Genomic DNA, 25,643 nt, shown 5'->3' on the forward strand with positions numbered 1-25,643 from the left:
TGCTCTTTCAAGTACTTTTTTTCTAACTCCTAATTTGCAACTCTTGCTTATTTATTCTTTTCTCCCCCTCTTGCTCGTTTACCCGACTTCCTTCAGCTTGATTATTATTAATATTATTAGTATTACTATTATTATTGTTATTATTGTTATTACTACTACCACCACCGTCACCGTGCCTTGCACTTTTTAACCCTGCCTGCTCATTTATACCTATATATTTTTTCCTATTTGCTCCTCCTCTGGTTACTTTGTTTATGTGATTTGATTATTTATTCTATATTATCCCCTTTTATTATGTCCTCATTTTGTCTGTTTGTTTTACAGTTGCACATTTTACCTCTCATCTCACATATCTGCCCATCTTATGTTTCCTTATTTACAACAGTTTTGTAAAGCTTGTTCTTCTTTTGATACTTCTTTTTGTTGCAATTGCTACATGCAGCTGCAAGAAAATTGGGGAGATTCTGTAAGACTATGAAAAGAAAAATTACTGTTGATTTGTGAAAATATAGCTGGATCGAATGTTTCCCAAAGATCGTTTAAAAAATTCCAAATCAAGTGATTGAATGGAAAAGGAGACAACTGTGGCATGAGCATGTGTTGTTTATTAATTGAAATGTTTTATTGTCACCTCTATGTTTCATTGTTCTTTGCTTTTATTGTTATTATTTGTTTGCTTTTATGCTTGCATTTCCTTCCTCATCTCCACTTATTTTCCACTTTTTGGTCAAATGTGCAACCATGACAAGTAGTTGGTCTGTACATTTCAGAAGGGGGCTTTTCTTTATTTCACTGTTTTGTGTTAAATGTCCAAGTTAAATATTACGCTTGAATTTTCAAGTGGCAATTGGTGACCTACGTTCTACATGTAGCAAGAGACGGATTTCTTTGTCAACAATGATAATGCCCTTAATCTCTCTCTTACTCCCACCGGTCTATTTTCTTGAATGGCCATAGACTCGTCCTACTTATTAATATTAACTGCATTTATATAAACATATTTTTTATTCATAAGAAAATAATATCATGGTTTGAGTAAACAAACAATGGTGGCATTTTCTTTTTCTCAATGAGCAGTTTAGACATAAGTGGTGTATTTTATATTGATAGTGATATACGTCAAGATGTAAAGGGAGTTATCACATGTTCGAAGCATCAATTGTGTAATTGTGGGGATAAATCACCTTTCCCAACTTTGATCGAGCTTTGTCAGTGTACGCAACCTCTTTTTTAGTTGGGCATTTTCAATGTACAAAGGGAGTTCAAAAAGTTGGAAAAACGGCAAAGTTGAGTGTGAAGGAATATTTCTTTTAGTTTGTGCATATAAAGATTAAATAAATGACAAATGCATTATTAAAAAGGGTAATTATGTTTAAAAAAATCAAATGGTTGTTATTGTTGCATGCACTTTGTTGCATAAATGTTTGGATGAGAACATATTTTACATAGATAATGTAAAATAATGTAATATATACACAAATAAATAAATAAACAAACAAATGTGATTTTGAGTCGAGGCTGCAGCGTGTAGGCCGGCCGATAATGTGAACCTCGCTCCCCCTCCCCCCCCCCCCAGCCTATAAAAATTGCGGCTTCTTTTTTTCTTCTTCTTCATCCTTCAACAGAAAGTTGTATTTAATCTTTTGTGATCAGCGATCAAAAACATTTAATTTTCTTTTAAAATTTTGTTGCTTCTGAGATTGTTTCTGCAACTCTTTCATGTATTTGCAGTATTTTGTTCATGCTTCCTTTTTCTATTATTGATGTGCACATATTATGATGTATAGAGACTAATATATTGTTACAGACGCGGCTTAGATGTTATTTACCGAGCGGTTTGGTATGACCACGTCTGCACAGTTTACCCGATTATGCTCGAACGTTGACTAGTCGCGCTACGCTAGGTCAATGAAGGAAAAGACACACGGCTGGGATTAAAATGACACGACACCAGGGATACGGTTCTCAAGACCCCCGGAGGAGGTTATATTATGGCGGAAGGTTAGATTACAACTACAAGAGGGACATCATAGAAAGACAAGCACTTAGACACACTCTTATATTAACCCCAACAGACGACAGATAAACGGGACAAAAGGCTGACTCACACGGGGATTGATGGCAAGGAAAGCGGGTATCGATGGCTCAAGGTGCACTCTTGGCTCAAGGACAGGGTACTGTACGGTCCAGTAGATGCAGGGAGGTCACAGCGCTCGGAGGTCACGACTGGTTCTTCCTCTTCAAGCTCGGGGCGCATCTGACGTCACGTCCGGTACGTGGCCGCGTATATCCGGCGGGGAGTGACACGCCCTCGGCTCGTTAGCTCCGCCCCAGATGGAATCGGCACGTTGCTTCTCATTGGGTGCGTGCTGGGGGGGGGGGGGTTACCGGCTCCGCCCTTGACGAGGGGCTGACAAGGAGCCCCTTCGTGGTAACCCCGTCGGAGCGCATCGTCAATGGCGGCTAACCGAGCCGGTGTGAGGACGCACACTCCTCCGCGCAGCGCCGTTGTTGTAGTTGTTGTTGTAATTGTTGTTGTAGTTGTAGTTGTAGTTGTTGTTGTTGTTGTTGTTTGGGGAAGAAGACGGGAGGAGGCATGGGAAGGTCCTAAACTCACTACTGGTGCCATATAATCACATTCTGGTGCAACGAAGAGTCGGAATTAATGGAAACGAGTCCTTAACTGACATAGACTAAGAATAACTAGCAAGATGTCCGAAAGTTGTCTACGTGAGATGCGGTGGACGTGGGCACGACATTTAATGGGGGAAAAAGGGGAAGGTCGGTTCTACAGAGTGTTGTTTACAGACAATGGGACTAGGGAATGGGGGATTGGGGATAGTTGGGGAGTATTGGGGAAATAGGGGAATATTTACAAGCGGATATGGAGGCCAAATTCCATATTCGCAACAATATATATATATATATATATATATATATATATATATATATATATATATATATATATATATGTATATATATATATATATGTATATATATATATATATATATATATATATATGTATGTATATATATATATTGCATAATATTTGGAGTGATAAATAATTTGTGTAGTTCTGGATCAGAGTAATTACAAATAGAGTGATATTAAACTTTGTCAAGGCTAATGTCGGACTTGCATCGGCAGACAATTACAGCAATGAAAGTTGACAAAGGCTTGCTAACCACCATGGGAAGCAAATTAAAGCTGACATTTCAGGCGTTGTCCCTTCGTTGGAGCAAGAGGCCATAGCAAAATGTCATTTTATCGCTCACCTTCTCTTCATTATTCATTTGTGTTTTGGTTATTTTCATTTTGACAAATTGTATCACACAGATTTTAATATTTTGTGATGTTGTTTTCATGGTAGATTGAATTATACTCTCGCTGTTTCAAAGTCTTTGTGCATCAATCTTTTTCCATTGCCGTGTTTTTGTTTGGTGGAGTAAATTAACGTGTTTTGGACAAGTGCTAAGGAGAAGTGATTAGACCTGCATGACCCTTGACCCCACCTGTTCTGTTGCCTTGACTATGTAGGGATTGGTTACACACTATTGACGTTCCCGAGAAAGGCTTGTGCACATTTTCTTAGCTTTACGCATTGCCCATTTTCAGGTTGATGAATGAAGCAAAATATGTCAATTTCAACAGCAAATTGTATTGTAATCATCAAGAAGTATAGTATATTGATTTGTCCCAGTTCTGTTGGAATTAATGCTCGAGGTAAAAAGGAAACAATAAAAAGGAAAGGCACTGGATGATAAGTACATGCCAAAAAAAAGAAGTTAAAGAGGTAAAGTAAGTTAAAGAGGTAAAGAGGTAGGGGTAAAGAAGTTAACTGGAGATATTTCACGAATGATTAATCCTTTATTATGCTGTAGGGGTTTTCTGAATATACTTAAGAAGCTGTAAATTTATCCCTTTATATGTATGTGTGTGTGTGTGTGTGTGTGTGTGTGTGTGTGTGTGTGTGTGTGTGTGTGTGTGTGTGTGTGTGTGTGTGTGTGTGTGTGTGTGTGTGTGTGTATGTATGTATGTATGTATATATATATATATATACACAGACTTGGCATTTAATATGGAATATTTTTTTTGTGGGGGTGAACTTACTTTTCAAGATGTCTTAGAACCAAAAGTTCATTGGAATTATGTTGAAATTATTCTAGATTTTGTTAATGTGACCTTTAAAAGAAACAAAAAACACATTTGACATTTCGAAACAAATAAATTGATCCTTGAAAGTGATGTAAACTGATATCGAACTCAATTCATGGACAGTACTGTGTTAAACTTCTGTACGTTTTCCAAAAGTATCTCTTTATTTTGCACATTAGTCAATTTTTTTTTTAACAAAAACAAAAGTTAAATTACGACTGGGATTACGGACAATAAAATTACAGTTCAGTACTTCGTGTAACCCCCACGAGCATTCAGGAGAGCACGTACACGTTGAGGCATGCTGTTCATGAGATTTGCCAAGGTTTGGACAGGAATCGCTTGCCATGCAGTGACAATAGCCTGCTGCAATTCACGCACAGAGGTTGGCTGCTGGTCCAAGTGGTCGATTTGACGCGTTAATTCTGCCCACAAGTTCTCTATCGGATTCATATCCGGGGACATGGCGGGCCACTCCATATGCTGTACACCACGGTCAGCAAGAAAGTGTTGGATCATGCGAGCACGATGAGGCCGTGCATTGTCATCTTGGAAGACAAAGTTTCCTCGAAAGGCTGCACGAGCAAATGGAAGCAATGTTTCTTCCAGAATGGCCCTGTGCTTGAACTGGTTCAGGTTTCCATTCAGAACAACCAGGTCAGTTTTGCCCCCTGCATGAAAAGCAGCCCAAACGGTCACCCCACCACCTCCAGCTTGGACTCTTGGCACTATACAATCTTTGTTGTAGGCTTTATGCACTTGTCTGCCCACTCGGACGCGACCATCTTGACGATAGACCAGAAATGTAGACTCGTCACTGAAGATCACATGATTCCAGTGTCCTGGCTGCCATTGACGGTGCTCTCTGGCCCACTGCAATCGGCGCTGGCGGTGTTGTCTGGTCAGGCGTGGCTTTCTCAGGGGACGCCTGGCACTGGCCTGCTTGAACCAGTCGTTGGTTGACTAGCCCTCTGGATACAGGCACATTTGTCAGTTGCTGCCACTCAGCCCTAAGCCGATTAGCTGACTTGGTACGGCCATTGTGGACTAACCGGTGCAGCTGGTGATCATCCCTCCTTGTGGTTCTGTGGGGACATCCTGGCCTCGGTATTGGAGTAGGGACACCCCTCTGAGCATTTCGTTTCAGGATCTTTGACACCTGACCTTGAGTGATGCCATACTGCTGAGCAATAGCACGCTGTTTCATGCCGTAATTTCGTAAAGCCACCACTCCATGACAAACAGCATTGTCGAGTTGACGGACCATCTCCAGAGGAAGCGGCAATAACTTTTGGAGATGTGCAGCAGTTATTTTCCAGTAATATAGAACGCAACAACCCTTGTATACCCGACTGTGAAGCCAATCATCAAATGCACCTGTCCGTACATTTTGCCACGCCACCTGTGATATAATCCTGTTGTTGACCTCTTGCTGCGACAGACAATCAGTGACATGGTTCTTTTAACAAATAAATCACCAAAGTGTAAAAGAAACTCGCTAGATTGATATACTGAGTTAAGAAAGCAAACCCAAGTCAAGAAAAAAAATATATTCCATATTAAATGCCAAGTCTGTGTATATATATATATATATATATCTATCTATAATTCCAGTAATCTCTGTTTGTACGTTTGTACGTTTGTTTGTCTGTGACCGCTGTTTCTCGACAACCACGGGTCCGATATACTTTTAACTTGCCAGGTATATTGCTGGGGACCCGAGGATGTGCCTTTTCAAGGTTTCATATTAATCGGACAATTACTTACCGAGCTATGTCCAAAAAACGATTCAACCAATCAGAGAGCAGCGAACTATCGCGTGTGCCGAACGTGGCGGACACACTCTGCCTCGGATGGCACATTTGAGAGCGTATTCATTTATTTCACGTTTGCAAACTATGTTGGCGTTAAACTATGTTTTAAAACTAATAAAAACGAATTTGCGATTCATTCGCTTTCCTGCGCGTTTGTGCACGCGATGGCGATTTCTTTACCAAACTCCGGAAGCCGTTCGCTTTGGACCAAACCATTTCATGTAAATAGAGGGGGGGGATATAATTTTAGATATAGATATAGTACGGGCAATGCCCTAGTATACTCAAAGGCAAAAGTTATTGTGACACACAAACAACAAACAGAATCAGTGTTGAACTTTTGCTGCCGCGAATGAAATGTTATTACATGGAAAGACAAATGTTTCAAGGTGTGGTAACGATCAACAGTCCATGAGAACAGCGCACCTGGCATATGCAAATGAGCCACAACACAAGAGGGGGTTCACAAGCAAGTTCACACGGTCAGTAGCGAGTGTGTCCACCTTGTGCATTGATGCAGGCCTGGCACCTTCACCTCATTGAGGCCACTAAACGTCGATCAAAGTCCTGGGGAAGATCATTCCATATCCGAGGAAGGATTTGGCGGAGTTCCTGCAGCGTTGTTGGAGGATCCGGATGACGTCGTAAACGTCGCTCCATTTCATCCCAGACGTGTTCAATGGGTGACAAATCAGGGGATCTTGCAGGGTAACATCCAGGGTCCAGGATCCAGGATCCAGGGTAACACATTAACATTGTTCTGATTAAGAACCATTTCCCCGAGGCGTGGCATGTCGAACTTGTTCCAGAACGATGAATAGAGGTGTTTTTCTGACTTCTGCACCTCTTAAGACTGCATTGAGTGGAAATGATAAGCATCTAGTTGTCTGGCCTTTTAAAGTGAACATTGCTGGCCATTTTTCTCGAATATGTCATGCTTCTTGCAAATTTCGTGCAATTCGAACAACAACTTGGTTGCGTTTCTTCGACCATTTTAACACACTCTTTCTTTGGTTCAAATCCAAAAATTCATTCACAAGATTACCAATTAAAAAATTCCATGTCACAATAACTTTTGCCTCTGAGTATTATATATATATATATATATATATATATATATATATATATATATATATATATATATATATATATATATATATATATATATATATATATATATATATATATATATATATATATATATATATACACACATACATATATATATATATATATATATATATATATATATATATATATATATATACATATATATATATAGTCGTGCTTGTTAAAGCCTTTGCTGAATATTGTTTGAAAGTAATGCTTGTTTGTTAAAATAAACATTATTTCGACTGATTTAAAGTGTGAATGCGTGCTTGCTAATGTATCAAGCGAGACTGCGAGAGGCAGTTGATCATCATTGCCTATCAATCTGCATTCCCTGTTTTATCATCACATTTCACTTGTTTTTATCATCCTTACTATTCCTTCTCTGTTCTGCACTTCTTATCCTTTCTCTCTTTTTCTTTCTCTGCTTTTCTTCTCTTTGTTTATTTCAATGTTCTACCCTTTTCCTCTCTCAGCATTATCATTATCTTCTCACCATTTCTTTTTCCTTTTTCTATTAGATGTTTTGGTTGTTACCTCGTCTTCCTATTGCTCTTTATCTTTGTCCTTCTCTTTGTTGTCCTTTTCCTCCTTTTGGCTTCTTTCCTCCTCATTATCCCTTCTTGCTTGTCTGTCTCCCTCTCCCTTTTTCTTATTTCCCTGCTCACCCATTGTTCTCAGCTCTTAGCTGTGTACTCTTATCTTAGATGTATACCTTTTCTACCCTCACTGTTTGTTAAAGTTGTTTTTAATTACATCTCTTATAGGAGTATAAGCGGAAGCAAAGGGAAGAACAGGTACAAGCAGAATTGCTCCATCGGCGTCTGCAACAGGAGCAAGCATACCTCAAGCACCTGCAGCAAGTCCAGGAACGTCCACGTCCTGCTGTGCCAGCTGGAAGTGCAAGCAATGCACCACCTATGAGTACAGGTTCTCATGCACCTTCGCCGCCGTACTACTTCAAGAACCAAGTGGGCAACGAGAAACCAGCGTGGGCACGAGAGGTACATTGGAGAATTGTGTATTACTTGCAGCTCCTAAATTACTGCCACTTTGAAGGAATCTCTTTTGCAGATGGGTCGATTTTGTTTGGTTGTACATTGCAATGTGTTTCCATGAAAGATGAAGTTGAAGCAGCACTTATTTGGTCTTTGCATAATGTTTAATGCAAGCTTTCTTTCCTCTTACTTGTGTCCTTGAAGAAAATATTCAGTTTGTCCGATGAAGGATTTTTTTTTCTTTATAAATTTTTTATATAATTAGTACACCCATTCCCGACAGGAGTGGCAGGAAGGGTCATGTTATTATCGTTTCTGTGGTATATACATTACAATAGATCTTGGCTCTGGTCCATTAGTCTATGGTGGACGCAATACGTATATAATGCCACAAGAACATCGGGATTCCTCCAGGTGTTTTTCAGTTTTGTGTCAAACAGCAGTAGTGACTGTTTAAAAAGGTAACTATGTGTTTGTGGTTTATAATATTTTTGGGGTGCCCCATGATACGCCACGATAAGCTATGTATATATCTATACTATATCTATATATATATATATATATATATATACCGTATATATATATATATATATATATATATATATATATATATATATATATATATATATATATATATATATATATATATATATATATATATATATATATATATATATATATATGTATGTACTGTATATATATATATATATATATATATATATATATATATATATATATTCATGTTAACACAGCATTTGTCCAATGAGGAAAAGCCCCTTGGGGAGGGGGAATATGATGAGTATTAATATTGTTTTGTAATAACATTAGCTGTAATAACATTAGCTGTAATAACATGTTTTATAACCTGAAAAGATGGGCAGGGGTAAGCAGATGTACTTCCAACAGTGCCCTGTACAGAACCCGAAAAAAGTACGGTCTACAACTGAAAAGGCTTACCACCTCCATGAAATGTATGCAGGTCACCAAGTAATGCCTTAACAAACACTTCAGGGATGGAAAAACACAAACACTGTACCGAGAGTGCTTAGAAACAAAGAAAAATAAGGTTAGGTGGAATGGTGTGAAGGAGTTAGAACGGAAAGAACGACACCTTATCCTGAATGAGATGTGCAGAGGTCAAACTGACTGAGCAGGCTTCGGCTGCAGGAAAAATCAAAAGCTGATAAGAGACATGACCAGAAAAGAACACCGGAAATGCCTTACTGATTTGGTAAAGGTTATCCACGAGGAAGACATGTTGGTCTACCTGTATGGATGTGCTAAGCAAGGAGTAAGTTGTGCATCCTGTATGGATGTGCTAAGCAAGGAGTAAGCAAGGAGATGTGCTAAGATAGTGAGTTGAGATGGGATTCTGCCATACAGACCGATACATCATGGAAGAAACTCCTCCATGTATGAACACCGGAACTGCTGTCATTCAATATCGACGCTGTCCATGACTAACTCCCTTCCTCAGCCAATTTAAGATTGTGCGGCAAAACCAACCTTGGACTGTGTCAACTGTGCCATCATCGCCATTGCACACTGCTCCACATCTTAAATGGGTGCAGCTACTCACTCCAAAATGGAAGATACAACTGGTGCCATGACCAAACCCTAAGAGCGATTGCATCAGGCCTGGCTCCTTATATCAAAGATGCAAATCAGAAGACCATTATTGTAACAAAGCCAAATTCCATTCCCACCATTGCATTCCTTACAGCTGTTGGTACATCCTACAGGAACCCAGCCCTGCCACTTTCACAGGTAGAAACACAGGACATCCTACAGAAGGCTAATGATTGGATGTTTCTTATGGATGAAGACCATAAGCCAATAGTGTTCCCTCCACAAATTACGGAAACTGCCAAATGGCCTGATATCACCATCTATTCGGCAGTAACTAAGAATGTCATCATTATTGAATTGACAGTCCCGATGGAGGAGAACCTGTCCAATGTATATGCCAGAAAGAAAGGCGAGTACGAAGACCTGGTAGCTGATTGTGAACATAGAGGATGGTCTGTAATCTATTTTCCAGTAGAAATAGGTAGTATCGGATTTTACAATACATCTTTCAGCAAATGCCTTGTCCTTTCAGGCATTCCAACAGGAAAGAGGAAGACTATTATGGACACAGCATCCAAAACGGCCCTTAGAGTGAGCTATGTCATCTAGAATTACTGGACAAATAGAATTACTGCCCAAACCAGATATATGCTCTGAGGGAAGAGGGACGGTTGAGCTCTCATAAAACCAGTTTAACCCACCAAAGTCTGGTCTGAAGTCCAGAAACCTCAGAGTATAGTTTCGAGTATAGTATAGTTTCAAATTATTGTTCCAGACAGAGAGATTCTGCAACAAGGTGAAGATTTTTTTCCGAAAGTAATCTTCATTATTTCAGGAGTGCTCATCCTAAAAGGGGATGATTGTAAGGCTCCGAAGATGACTGCGCTGGTGTTTCACCAATGATTTACCCTGCACCCCCTTATGCTATTATCATTAGTGTTGATATTAGTTTTGTTAGGAGAAGCAGCCTTGGAAAAACACCACAATAAGCTATATTAACACAGATACACACCTTAACACGGATTTCGCCCATGTCAAAAATCCCCCTTGAGGAGGGGGGCAAATGAAGTCGCTACGAACTCCATCGTGTGACCCTCATTTTTCCTGTCAAGTTTGGTTGAAATTGGAGAAGTAACGACTGAATGTATTGTGGTCAGACAGACACCAAATTGCATATTTTATTATGATGATAGTAACTGTAATAACAGTTTTGTAGAATTCCTTCTTAAATCCAAACATTCCCCTAATATCCACTATTTTGTCTCACTTTTCTGTTTTGATATTGTTTCTTGCAGTCTTTAAACATGTCAACAAGTTTCTGTTTCTACAAGTTTCTGTTCCATCACTGTCCCCCATCTCTCTCCAGGCCTCATACCCCTGTTATTACCCTCGTCAAAGGAGAGGGTATTGCATTCGAGTCCGTTTGTTTGTTTGTCTGTTTTTTTTTTTGTCTGTCTGTTTGTCCACACAGAATAAATATGATTTTCTCTGCAACTGTTGGTCCGATTGACAGGAAACTTTCCCCATAGGTGCGCCTCTTAAATAATTTTTAATAATTATGACATCCTCGGTCAGGTGGAACGGGGGGCATCTTGGAAAACCAAAAAAATTTGCACCTCCATATCTCCGAAAGCACTGCATCGAAAAAATTGAGACATGGCTCATTGTAAAGAACTCTACATTTTAATGATGATGTCATAGGTGCCTCCATTATGACGTCATAATTCGACAAAAAACTTCATCTGATCAAGATGAAATTTCTTGAGGGTCATCTATAATAAAAAAAAAGGCAGTGTCTGTCCATCCGTCTGTCTCCTCCATAACTCCAAATCCATGAAACCTAACGGCCCCAATCTTTGCATGCATACACTTGGACCTCCAACAGATTGCAATGATGGAAACTGGGTGTTTGGGTGTGTTATAACACCCTTTTTGAAGATGATTGACGAGGTGCTCATAAGAAAAAAACCCGATGTGGTGGCTTACCAATATGGCGACCCGCCATCTTGGTCAGCCCACTGCACCTCGCTGGGTTCTTAAGCCGCCATTTTGTTTCGGCCTACTCCAACGTGCCTTGCCTTGGAAACAAGATTGATTAACATTACATAATTGAAGCATATCATCAAAATCTGGATTCTGATTGAGGATTGGATGCTGTAATTTTCTTACGTTTGAATCTTACAGAATCTTACATTTGCTGTAAGATTAAATAATGTCCAAATCTGGAGTGAAATCTGACAAAATTTACCATATCTAGCGATTGGTGAACGCTATTCAGGCTGCTTTTGCAAGCCATGGCATTACAGTAGACAGAGCTCCCTTTTTGTTTATAGTCACGAGGCCGGGGAAGCTTGGGTGTATTATACCGCCCTTTTGAATATTCTTAACGAGGTGAGCTTTTGCGTCTCACTATCTGCCATGATCTTTCCTGGGAAAACCACATTTCAAATCTGGCCTCCAAAGCCAGTCGCCGACTGGGCATCCTCCGTCGTGCGAAGTCCTTCCTTGGCACACCTGAGCTCCTCACCACATACAAGGCTTTCATCCGCAGCTCAATGGAATACTGTTTTCCCCTCTGGGTCGGTGCTCCTGCCTCACACCTAGCTCGGCTTCACGCTGTTGAAACCAAAGCTTTTGGAATCTCCCGCGATGAAGCTATCTCCGAGGGCCTTTCACTTACTCACCGCAGGTAGGTTGGTGGGCTTTCCGTCTTCTACCGACTCCTCTCGGCCTTGCTCCCCCAGCTCTCTCTGTGCTCTGTCCCCCAAATATTCCTGCAGATCGCACAAGATCTGCCTGCAACCCTCTTATGGTTAAACTGCCAAAATCAAGACTCTCTGCTCACCTTCACTCCTTCATTCCTCTTTTCTCCCACCTCTGGAACAAACTCCCTCACTCTCTTCAAGCCCACTCCTCCCTCCAGGTCTTTAAAACAGCTGTTGAACACCATCTCTTATCTTCCCCCATCCAAAACCTTGATCTTTTCTACCCCCGCTAATTTCACCCCAGATTCACCTTTTTGAAATACCAACTTCCTTCCTGGAAGTCCTTGCAGTGTCCTTGTGTTTTATACTTCTCCCACCCCTCCCCCCCTTCCCACGCCTCCTCCCCCCAAGCCCTCCCACAGATCTCCCAATGTCCCTGCTCTCAAATGTTGTGTTTGTGTGCTTCCCCTTCTCTCCCCATCTTATCTACCTCTACTCTTATTATGTTTTGTGTGTCTGTTTGATTTTTTTTTTTGTGTGATAAATGTTAGCTCTTTCACGAGCCTCGATCCTGTATACAAAAAAAAACAAAACTGTTATCGTAATGCAAATCCATGCTCATTATGTGAAAGCCCCATCTACATAGCAACCACTCTTATCATTTTAACAAAAATAATGGTAACAGAGAAATTCAATATTTCATTTTCTGGCTGGCATTCGTAATCCTGAGCCTAACTTTCTCCAATTATGCTTAACTCAACTGGTTCATCAATAACCCTTACTTGTCGAAATCCAAATGTGGTCCTTGTGCCCCACTGTTGCCATTTTGCTCTCTTGTTATCTCACTCTTCCAATAACATCAATCTTGTATTAAAAAATAGAGTAGGCGAGTTATCTCCAGCAACCTGGCAAACTTCCATATTCTGACAACTATTGGGGACACCTCTTCATAGTGATTGTACGCCCCAACGCAAGTCAGGGGCCAAACCTTCCCCAATCTTCCCCAATCTTCCCTGCTGTTCGGATTCGTCAGGGCAGTGCGGCGACGGTCAGAGTGCCGATCCGTTCCCATAGATCGGCCCTTTTCCTCTTGTCAGTGTCTCTTTTCTTTCTCTCCCTCTCCCTCTCGCTCTCCCTCTCCCTCTCCCTCTCCCTCTCTCTCTACCTCTCTACCTCTCTACCTCTCTACCACTGTCACTCCCTCTCTACCACTGTCGCTCCCTCTCTACCTCTGTTGCTCCCTCTCTACCTCTGTCGCTCCCTCTCTACCTCTGTCGCTCCCTCTCTACCTCTGTCGTGGCCCTGACTTTGTGAAGGTCGGGGTACACCATCTTGGATGTGGGTGGGGTATCTCTGGGTCGCTCCTGGGAGATCGATCGGCTGTCTCCATGCCATGGGCTTTTTAAGAGAACCGTCCTGGGGCCCTGGGCTATACAACAACAACTTCCAATTCCTGCTCTAACCTACAAGGAGCACTGCATCATTGACACAGCTGCACCACCAGCAAATGTTGCTACCCACAGCCATATGCGGAATACCAAAGTATAAGAAGAAGTAATCTTATAAAAAATATTAAAAACTGAATGCAGGCCTAATTATTGCACATTTTTTGCATTTGCCTCTGAACGTCAAATGTATGAATGTCTGCCTCCAAACCTTGAATACATTGATTGTTATCTTTAAATCTCAAATACAAATAACTTTGTCTTATTTGTTTTGAGTTATGGTGAACTTTGTTATGTTTACACTTGTCAATGTTTGTAACTGTCTAAAATAGTGAAGCATATCTCATGGGAACATTCTTAGGAGATTATTATGATGTCCCATGTAAACAATTCTTTCATGGTGAGTTGTTTGGTATTGACTTTGATGGATCTGCTTAGTCTGCCAGAGTAGAGCTTTGTTGGAACCAAGTAACTTCTAGAAATTTGTTCTGCTTCTCTCCCTTATACACATAATTGTCACACTAACCAATTGATGCTAAGTGACCAAGTGACTCCAGTTGGAACAATGGTCTGACAAATACCTAATGATAGTTCAACTTTTATTGTTATAAAAATTATTTTTACGCGATTTGTATTGTGGTTTAGCTTAACTGTAGAAACGAGGCATCTATGGGGCAGGAGGGTAAGTTCTGAAAAATATAGTTGAATGGATGGTTGTGGCAGGTGGAAGGAGAAGGGGAGCAAAGATAGGTATTTGGGAGCATCTGTGTACGAATGAACAGTTGAATAACGCCAAACAACTACGATAGTTTAGGACTTTATGATAAAGGTGTCCATCCCTGCTGTCTTTTTGGTGGGGTCCACTGGTCTCTGCAGGTGTTTTGATATACTCCTACCTGTTGTTAAGAATGGGGTTAAATATGCTTACGAATTCCTCTTTTCAGCATCATGAGGAACACAGGAACACATCCTCAATGGTCTTCCCTTCGGCACGTGAATATGACTCTGAAACCCGTCGTGCAAGCTTTAGTGACGCAGCTGTGCTGCGTAAAGCTCGTGAAATGGTCCAACGCCGCCTGGCACGACGCAAAACCATGCTTGATGAGCACCAAAGCGATGTGCCTGTGCACAAGGTCCATTTTTGCCGTTATCTTTATCACTCCATTGCTCTCTCTTTCACTGTTTTTTCTGGTGCCTGGTTTATTGTGGTGGCATGCACATCATCTGTTCATTCTTTCTTAGATTAACATGGTTGTCTTCTTTCTATGGCTTGGGAATTTTGGATCCTTTCTTATGGAGAAGAGGAAAAGCGAGAGAGAGCAAGCACATGTGTGTGAAAGAAAAATGAAAATACTCTTCCTTCTGCCATTTGCTTTTGGGATTTGTATTCATACAAAAATATTCAGATTTTAAAAATTCTTTCGCAGAGTCTTATCTTAGTTGTTTACTTTTCTGGGTGATGGTTCTTTCTCCTCATAAACTGAAGATGAGACCAGGAGGATCTAATGATGCCCACCTGTGTCCTGCACCACACAGATTGTCAGTGGCAGGAGGCCGGCTCTCCATCACCAGCTCAGTCGCAGTCATGATGACCTGTTCAATTCCATCAGCACTCAGCAATTCGTGACTTCAAGCCTCAATGATCTGACTGGCTCCTCATTTGCTGCAAAAGCCAGTTGTCCTTCAAGGCTCATGGTTGAAAATAGACCATCCCGTTTACTCAAGAACTTCAAGTCTTTGGAGTCTATCACGTCCACCAGCCCATTCCATCAAAAATAACATTCTCAGAATATAATAATTTGTTTACCTTTCATTTTGAACTTTTATCACATGCGGACTGGATGTACTGTAGTTTGCTCAGATTAACTTTTATCCACAAACACCTGCAGCATTATTAGCCAGTCTGTCTGTCTGTCTGTCTGTCTGTCTGTCTTTGTGTGTGTGTCTTTCCGGGCGGTAACTTTTTTACCATTTGAGTTTTGTCATCAAATTTTCACCAAACCTTTATTATGATAATATGGAGAAGGCTAATTAATAATTTTGTCAAAAGATCAAAAGATCAAAGTTCAGCATCACATAAAATCATCAATTTTCATCCAATTGACCTGAAATTTCAATATATTGCTTTGTTTGAAAAGTTTATTTGGGTGACATGTTGAGTTCAGCCACCTAGTCTGCTTTCCTAACAGACTCCCTTACCCTTTATATTGCATCATTTATCCACTCTGTCTGTTTCTTACCGGGAAGGTGGATACCTGTAGTGAGTGTTACCCACCGAGGAGGAGGAAGATGGAATTTAAAGCAACGGTGGTAGGTTGGTTTTTACCATTCGACCCAGGATAGTATCTCAATTTTCAATCTCCCTGGATGGGGGAGCCAAGCATTGCTTTTGCTGTGGGGTGGGTTGAGGTGTTTGGGGTTGCTTTGCATGTATGGCTACAGGTTAGTCCCTTCTTCCACTTGCCATCCATAAAAAAAAACTTCCTTAATCCATCACCTCAAATTTTCCAGTGGGTAAATGAAAGCCTTCTCCTTACTAACATACCAGATATGACCCTGCAAGAAAGCTACGGTTCAGAAGCACGGATTTCCTGATTCTTCACTGTACCAAGATGAATAATTTTAGTGATTGAGCATTGAGTGTTTCTTACTGACTGTAGAGTTTTCTGCATTTTAAAACCTCATCAATCAAATTGTTTATATCTTTTCAAAAGTCCTATCTTTTTACAGTGGTTTTTTCTTAATCTCTATCCTTGTTAGTGCCATTCTTGATTCTTTACTCGTTCCTAATTTTTTATTATCCTCCTTTGTAAAGCATTTTGAGATTTAGTTTGCAATGGAAAGCACTTTAAAGAAATATATTGATTGATTGATTTATAGGCAAGATTATAATGTATATATTACAAATGTACTAAGGACTCGTATGTGACTGAGTCAACAAACAAGATTGGGTGTTTTAAATGATTAGGAAGCGCACAACTGTGATTCTATAAAATATTATTGAGTACTCGAGGCCATGTACATGCTTATAAGGGGTTTGGGGAGGAGAGGGAGGTTAACTCTAAGTGAAAGAGGATGACAGGGGGAAATATAGAGGGTAGGGATTTGGAGAAGAATAAATAACAGGAAATGGAGGTTCAGAGAGGATAGTGGTGAGGTGGAGATGTAATGCTGGAGGGAAAGGATGATATTTCATTTATGTTTACCTCCTTCGCCGAAGGTGGACGGAGGAAATTTTTCCACCCCTGTCTGTCTGCCTGTCTATGTGTGTCTGTTTGTCTTTGAACAGAATACCACAAAAAGTTTTGGATGGATTTAGACGAAATGTGTTGGAGAGGTTGGGTGTTTGACAAGGCTGAATTGATTAGATTTTGGTGAAGATCTGAATCCGGATCTGGATCCGATAAATTTTTATGTAATTCCTCACCATTAAGAGATGGGATCAAAATATATATAGCATGATATTTCAAAAAGTTCAAGATGAGTTATGACAAAACTTGGTGGATGAGTTGGTTATGTGACAAGAACAAGGTGATTAACTTTTGGTTTAGGTCCGGATCCAGATACGGCCTATCAGTGGGATGCAAACCATAAACTGTTCAGCCTGGCGAAGGTATGCGCTCTACCGAGTGCCACAGTTATTATATTTTAGTTGTGTAATATGCAAGTGAGCCCTCTCCAAAGCAAAATATATATTACGGATTTGAATCTCCGTGCAGCGATAAATCGGCATCCTGGTGTTTCGCTGGCAGGATAGTTTGCATGAATGTGTGTACCATCCCCCGGATGGACGATAAACTAGGTGGTGCTTCCGCTGTTATTAGTTGGTGGACATTGAAGATACCACGGTGTCCTTTGTGGAAATTAGGTGATCTATCGCCGGCACCATGAACAAATTACAAATTCCTGTTCTAATTAAGTAGTCAAGCGTCAGGTTCGGTCACCTGGTTATTAAAAGACTTGGCAGAAACTTCCCCCTACTGACCCCTCTAGAAAGTGGGAATAATTGTCCCCTTGTTATTTGTCTTTTTCCCCCTTGTCTTTTTCAACTTTTTTTTCTGGTGCCTAGTTTATTGTGGGGGGATGCACCTTACATACAGTGCCTTCAGAAAGTAGTCTCATACGTTGACTTTTTTCACATTTTCTTGTTACAGCCTGAATTTAATATGGATTAAATTTATATTTATTTTGTCACTGGTCTACACATAATATATAGTCAACCCATAATGTCAACGTGGATTTTTTTTATTTTTAGAAACTTTTACAAAGTAAATAAAAATTAAAAGCTGAAATATGTCTTTCGTCAATAAGTATTCAACCCCTTTGCTATGATACTTCAAATTCAGCTCAGGTGGATCCAATTTCCATTGATCATCCTTGAGATAGATGTCTTTACAACTTGATTGGAGTCCACCTGTGGCCAATTCAATTGATTGGACATGATTGAGAAAGAAACACACCTTTATATACAAGGTCACACAGTAGACAGTGCATGTCAGAGCAGAAACTCTACCATGAAGTCCAAGGAACTGTCCGTAGAACTCCGAATTGTGAGGAGGCATAGATCTAGGGAAGGGTGTAAAACAATTTATAGAGTGTTTAGGGTTCCAAAGAGCACAGTGAGCTCCATCATTAGGAAATGGAAAGAATATGTAACTACCCAGACACTTACTAGAGATGGCCGTCCGACCAAACTGTGCAACCAGGCAAGAAGGACCTTGGTCAGGGAGGTGACGAAGAACCCAATGACCACTCTGACAGAACTACAGAGTTCCTTGGCTGAGATGGGAGAACCTGCCGGAAGGACAACAATGTGCAGCCCTTCACAAATCTAGGCTTTATGGGAGAGTGGCCAGATGGAAGCCACTCCTGAGAAAAAGGCACATGACTGCATGCCTGGAGTTTGCAAAAAGGCACATGAAAGACTCTGAGAGTATGAGGCAAAAGATTCTGTGGTCTGACGAGACGAAAATTGAAGTATTTGGCCTGAATGCAAAGCGCTATGTCTGGCAGAAACCGAGCACAGCTCATCACTCGTCTAACACCATCCGTAACGTGAAGCATTGTGATGGCAGCATCATGCTATGGGGATGCTTTTCAGTGGCAGGGACTGAGAGACGTATGGATAGAGGGAACAATGAATGGAACCAAATCCAGACAAATCCTTGAGGAGAACCTGCTTCAGAATGCAAAAGACCTAAGACTGGAAAAGATTTATAATTGAACAGGACATTGTCCCCAAGCATACAGCCAAAGCAACACTGAATGGTTTCAGAACAAGAACGTGAAAGTTGGTGAGTGGCACAGCCAAAGCTCAGACTTTAATCCAATTGAGAATCTGTGGAAAGACTTGAACATTGCTGACAGTCCCCATCCAACTTGATGGAGCTTGAACAAATGTGCAAGGATGAATGGGAGAAACTCCCCAAATCCTGATGTGCTGAACTGATACAGACATACCGAAGTAGACTCAAGGCTGTAATCACTGCCAAAGGCACTTCTATGAAGTGTTGACTCAGGGGGTTGAATACTTATGTAAGTTAGATGTTTATGTGTTTCAGTTTTATTTAATTTGTAAAAAAAAAAATGAAGAAAAATAATTCCACATTGACATTATGGTGTATTATTTGTAGATCATAACAAAAATTCAATCCATTTTCATATTCAGGCTGTAACACAACAAAATGTGAAAAAAGGCAAGGGATGTGAATACTTTCTGAAGGCAATGTATCTCCATGAAAGAACAAGAACAACAACATATTTATTATGGATTGTGTGGTGAGCCAATGCATAGCAAGTTATTTTCTGTGTTTTGATTTCTAGATTTTAATCATACCTTGTAGTATTGGTGTGACAATTTTGGAAGATTAAAGGAAAGGTGAATTTAATCACTGAATGCCATTTTCTGAGGGACATTTTCACAAATTTACAAACGGGAGGCAGAGGCAGAGGCAGAGGCAGAGGCAGAGGCAGAGGCAGAGGCAGAGGCAGAGGCAGAAGCAGAGGGAGAGAGAGAGAGTGGGATAAAGAGGTAGTGTACGCTTTATATGTGCAAATGTGTTGAAGTATGTTCCTGGTAATTCTTAGACTTCTGCGATGTGGTGCTTCTAGCTGAATGACATGCATAATGAGGGGAGTGACTGTAATAATTTTGTACAAATTACTTTTAAATAAAGCAGAGATGATCCACAAAAGCCTCTGCAATGGCTACCAGAAATTCATGAATGACTTTGGGTTGGCGATATACTACTGTGTTCAAAAAGTATCCGACCTTTATTTTTCGTGCGTAAAAAAAAAAGAAGCTAGGGAGGCGTTGGTTGGTGCACGTATGTAGGCGATCCTAATGCGCACGCGTGAATTTTTTCCCACCTGCAGAAGCTGTCATTCGACGGCAGACCGCCGATGAGTGAGGACATGAAAGCGAGCGCCGTCGGATTTTCGTTTTTGACAAAATGACGGAAAAACTTGAACAACGCTACTGCATCAAATTTTATGTAAAGCTTGGCGATTCCCAAGTGGAAACGATTCGCAAGATTCAACACCGCTCATTCCATTATGAAGGAGGATTTGGGCTTCAGGAGAATCTCAGCGAAGTTCGTACCAAAGCTGCTAACGATGGAGCAGAAGCAACTCCATTTGGAGATCGCACAGGACATGCTGGAGACTGTGAACAGTGATCCCAGCTTCCTCAACACAGTGATCACTGGCGATGAGTCCTGGGTTTATGGGTACGACCCAGAAACCAAGTTGCAGTCATCACAATGGAAGCATCCAACATCCCCGAGGCCAAAAAACACAAAATTTGATGCAGTAGCGTTGTTCAAGTTTTTCCGTCATTTTGTCAAAAACGAAAATCCGACGGCGCTCGCTTACATGTCCTCACTCATCGGCGGTCTGCCGTCGAATGACAGCTTCTGCAGGTGGGAAAAAATTCACACGTGCACATTAGGATCGCCTACATACGTGCACCAATCAACGCCTCCCTAGCTTCTTTTTTTTACGCACGAAAAATAAAGGTCGGATACTTTTTGAACACACTACGTACAGTATAACATGATATTTTAAAAAGGTTATTGACGAGTTATGACTAAACTTGGGGGATGAGTTGGTTAGATGACAAGAACAAGCCGATTAGATTTTGGTTCAGGTCCGAATCCAGATCCGGCCTATACATGGGATACAAAACATAAACTGTTCAGCCTGGCGGAGGTATGCGCTCTACTGAATGCCGTTCTAGTTTTTCCATGTATCTCATCCGTCTTTCCAATGTTTACTTCCAGCCTGTAACTGCATAGAAGGAAAATCAAACTTTCACCGAGAAGGATTCAGATATCTATCTATAATTCCAGTAATCTCTGTGTGTATGTTTGTATGTTTGTATGTTTGTATGTATGTATGTATGTTTGTCTGTGACCGCTGTTTCTCGACAACTACCGGTCCGATATACTTGAAACTTGCCAGGTATATTGCTGGGGACCCGAGGATGTGCCTTTTCAAGGTTTGAAATTAATCGGACAAGTAGTTACCGAGCTATGGCGATTTAGCCGTTCGCCGTTCGCTTTGGCGTTGCGAATGGACCAAACCATTTCATGTAAATAGAGGGGGGGGGGGGGGGGGTTCTGTGGTCGTTGCGAATGGACCAAACCATTTCATGTAAATAGAGGGGGGGGATTGTCACCGTACTCGCAAGCCGTTCGCTTTGGCGTTGCGAATGGACCAAACCATTTCATGTAAATAGAGGGGGGGGATATAATTTTAGATATATATATAGTACGGGCATATATATAGTACGGGCATGCCCTAGTAATAACTAAATACCACAACACCGTCGAGGCTAGCTGATTTGTCAAAAATAATTTCTGAAGTGACAAGAATGAAAGTGGTTGCAACAACTCTCTCTCTGCAACTCAAGTAATGTCAGGACAAACTCAAGAAAAATCTGGATCGACTGCATTGCTTTTTTGACTGCAAAGGTGCAATGAAAGAAGCTATTCCAGTTTTACAGGCATGTGCACTGAAGGCTTTAAAATTGAAAAGGTTATCCGCCAGTGGTGAATATACTCATTGCTGATAACTCGCTTTGCTTGAACTGGAAGAGTGAAGTGGAAAAGTTTTTCGAAATCGACTCCAATAGTGACCTTTGCAAACTCGTGCATTTGAGTGCCCAGCAGGTGGAGGCATTCCCAGCAATCAGAGACATATCGAGCTGGAATCCAGTATATATACCAAGTATGTTGTTGTTGTTGTTGTTTCTTATTCAGCCTGTGGCTGCTCGTTGCATCATTTTTTCTGGAAGCGTGGCCACGCTGCTGATGCATTGTGCCCCCCTGTTACCAGTAAGCGGGTACTCGTTTTGCTGACCTCGGAGGGATGACAGGCTGAGTCAACCCCACCTGGTGTTATCTCAACGGCACGACCGGGGCTCGAACTCAAGATCCTAGGATCTTAAGCCAGCCACCTTAGCCGTTCAGCCATCATAAGGCTATACCGAGTATGAATGTGCAGATATATATGACCTGACAGATGACAACAGGCTGCTGAAGGTAATGGAACAACTTCTGGAAACGTTTCTACTTCTTGGTATTGAGAGAAAACGATACTGCATTCTGATATTGTGGATTATACTGAGCTGTCATTTAGGCCAAACCTAGTTCATGAACTTTTCATTTTATATTTGGATGAAAAGGAAGATGACTCACTCCTTCACTTTTACAAACGGAAGACGATGGAATTATGTGTTTGGAGAAACCTGACCGAAGGCCTCTTCAGCGAAATTCCCACAGTTGATGATGTTCTCATGAACTTTGTTGAACTGTACAAGTTTGATGTCATGACAAATGTTAAAAACAACAACCCAGATCTACTGTTTGATCGAGCCTGCACCTGACATTCCAGAGATGCTGCCAGACACATAGATGCTCATGACATGTGCGTTGTCAGTAAGATCGGCAATAACATCAAGGACACCACTGTAATCGCACCAATTATTCGCAAAGTATATTTTGGGATATTTTGCTCCCACCAACTAATGCTAGCAAACTAAACACCTGGTTTAATAGCTATCCACCTGGTTTAATAGCTATCCAAGGGTCAACACACTTTGTGACAAAACACCCTGTCTGTGAAGCACCAATTTACAACAACAACAACAACAACAACAACATGCATTTTAAGGCCATTTTCCCTGCTAGAGCGGGGGTTAGCCTTGCGGTCCCCATGACAATCTTCTCCATTTTGCCCTATTTTCTGCATCTCTCCTTGTTAACCCCCTTGCCCGCATTTCTTCTTCCACCATCTTTAGCCAAGTCTTTCTCGGTCTTTCCCGTCCTCTACTTCCTTCTACATTCATTTCCATCACTCTTCTCAACCAGTCACTTTCATCCTTCGTCAACACATGACCAAACCATCTCAACCTGTTCCTCTTCACAGCATCCATCACAGGCTCTATTCCCATCATCTTCACAGCATCACCAATTTGATAGTTTATATTTGGGTCGGGAATCAAAGTCAGACCAATCGGATCAAAAATAAGTACGCTTCCTCTATACTAAACAGTCGGACTAAGGATAAACCAATTGCACGTAATTATTTTGAATCTGCATCAAGTATCCATCAAGCTCCTCAAGCCTACTAAGAAGAATGTGTTGTATTATCACATGGCTGTAAAATAAAGGTTTGTCTGAGAACAAGTTGTGTGAATGCGCCACCAGTTGAGAATGTTTACCCTACCCCTCTCCTCACACTCTCCCTACCACTCCCTGCCCTGGGGATTATACCCTACATTGTCAAAACAATGACTTTTAATATAATCACATGGCTAACATGCTTCAGTCCAAAAATAGTTGATGGAGTTGTGGTTGATGTTTGCACTGTGGGCCCTCTTTTGGTGTATTAGTAATCTGTGAAAACAGGTTCATCAACATCGTCGAGAACAATATCCATGTTGTGGAAGTTCAGTGTTGCTGCTGTTCAATGATGGTGGGCAGACTGGAATCCAAAATCGAACGCAAATGAATTCCATCATTGGAAGGGAAAGAAATTTGACATACTGATCAGGTTCCTTTATGACACCTGGACCGTAAACATTCCAGTTGAACACGTGGCATCTCCATTTATCAAAGTCCCTTGTAGACATATCTTTGCCAGGCCATTTTCCTGTTGGAGTACCTGTCAAACTCCACAAAATGAAATCCCTGAACATGAAAGAGCGTCAGGTTTTTGACAACTAAATCGGGAGGTTGAATATTTACTGGGATTGAAAGGTACGTGACTGCTTCAAGATCACATCCAAGGCAATGAAACATGATGCTGGAGACTCTAATGCAGAACCTTGTTTCTTTTGAGTCTACGAGTAGTCCAGAAATGTGAAAATAGTGCCGCTCGGTCAGAATATTGAAAGTTTCTGTAAAAATATATTTGGAGAGGTGTCAAGGATATGTTTAAATTTGTAAATGGAGTTGCAGTGATCCGAGATGGAGATTAACGGCTTTGGCATCACAGCATCAAATGTCCGGAAGGTACCCATTGGAAAAAGTTGTTGTTTCCTCCAATTACACCAGATCTTATCAATCCTGGACACAAAATGACATTTCACAAGTTACAGACAGCCCCGAGCTTTTACCACACCTGACCAGCATCCGAATGACTACGCGATCCTCTAAATGCAGGTCTAGACATTACATCGTCTGCCAGTCCATCTGTCCACCGCCTGTCTGCGTATTAATCTGTCTGTCAATACATTAAGTACTCTCGGACTTGAGCAATCACATTCCATTCTTGCATTCGTCACGCGTTTACATCAAAGGGACTCTTTCCATAAGAATAATATTGTTCACCACATTACGGTATTTGTTTAGCAGTAGCAGACAGGTGTAACATTGTCAACCTTTGTTTGATATTATCGGTGTTTTTGAGCAGTAAAAGCTGGAGAGATTGGTGTAAATGCCACTTTAACTGGCCTGGCCGGACTAGTAAAAAAATGTACACAAAGTCACTGCCAGTGATGAAGTCACCATATTTTGCGGCTTTTGCTGGTATTTATTTAGGATGTGCTTGTTTCACACACAATTGTGAGATTCCAGTCTCCACCAAATTCCTCTCGCTAATGTGCCAAGTTCAACAGCCTGTAGCATGCACTGCCTGCTATTCATAAACTAGTCGAATGGATCCCTGCATACAAAAACGACTCACTTTTTATTTTGTTTTTATGTCATTTACTGTTCTTCTCTTTCCCTCTATTTTATTTTTATTTTTTAGCTCAACTGGACTTTAGTCCGGTGAGCTTATGCGATCGAGCAGTGTCCGCGGGTCAGTCAGTGAGTCTGTAAACACTTCAGTCATTGTCATTTCAACTACACCCACAATTTTGATGAAACGTGGCCACAAGCTGCATATCTGATGCCTAACGAAGGTGTATTGACCGCATCAAAATCTGCGCTCATCGAGGGGTCTACGGAGGCTGGCGGGGGTTGGGTTTGACACCCCAAAATAGGTATTTGCTTTCTTCTCTGAAACTAAACACAATTTTGATGAAACTTGGCCACAAGCTTCATATCTGATGTCTAATGACAGTGTATTGACCGCATCAAAATCTGTGCTCATTGAGGGGGTCTACGGAGGGTGCGGGGGTTGGGTTTGACCCCCCAAAATAGGTATTTGCTCTCTTTTCTGAAACTACACCCACAATTTTGATGAAACGTGGCCACAAGCGGCATATCTGATGCCTAACGAAGGTGTATTGACCACATAAAAATCTGCGCTCATTGAGGGGGTCTACGGAGGGTGCGGGGGTTGGATTTGATGCCCCAAAATAGGTATTTGCTCTCTTTTCTGAAACTACACCCACA

At 41.1% G+C, this 25,643-nt stretch overlaps 1 protein-coding gene across 6 annotated transcripts in view; it reads left to right on the top strand.

Moving 5' to 3' along the window:
- The window catches only part of LOC137434425 (traf2 and NCK-interacting protein kinase), a 288,002-nt gene that overhangs the window by 144,673 nt on the left and 117,686 nt on the right, over positions 1-25,643 (top strand). For 5 of the 6 annotated variants that reach the window (XM_068127408.2, XM_068127415.2, XM_068127423.2 and 2 more), the window contains exon 15: positions 7,848-8,084. In XM_068127408.2, coding sequence (XP_067983509.2) covers positions 7,848-8,084 — 237 coding nt within the window. Of the gene's footprint in view, positions 1-7,847; positions 8,085-14,741; positions 14,931-15,333; positions 16,808-25,643 lie in introns of those variants that run through there. The other variant, XM_068127441.2, reaches the window with a different exon arrangement.

The sequence above is a fragment of the Myxine glutinosa genome, chromosome 1 (genome assembly GCF_964187855.1).
Source record: "Myxine glutinosa chromosome 1, kmMyxGlut1.1, whole genome shotgun sequence".
NCBI classification, from domain to species: Eukaryota; Metazoa; Chordata; class Myxini; order Myxiniformes; family Myxinidae; genus Myxine; species Myxine glutinosa.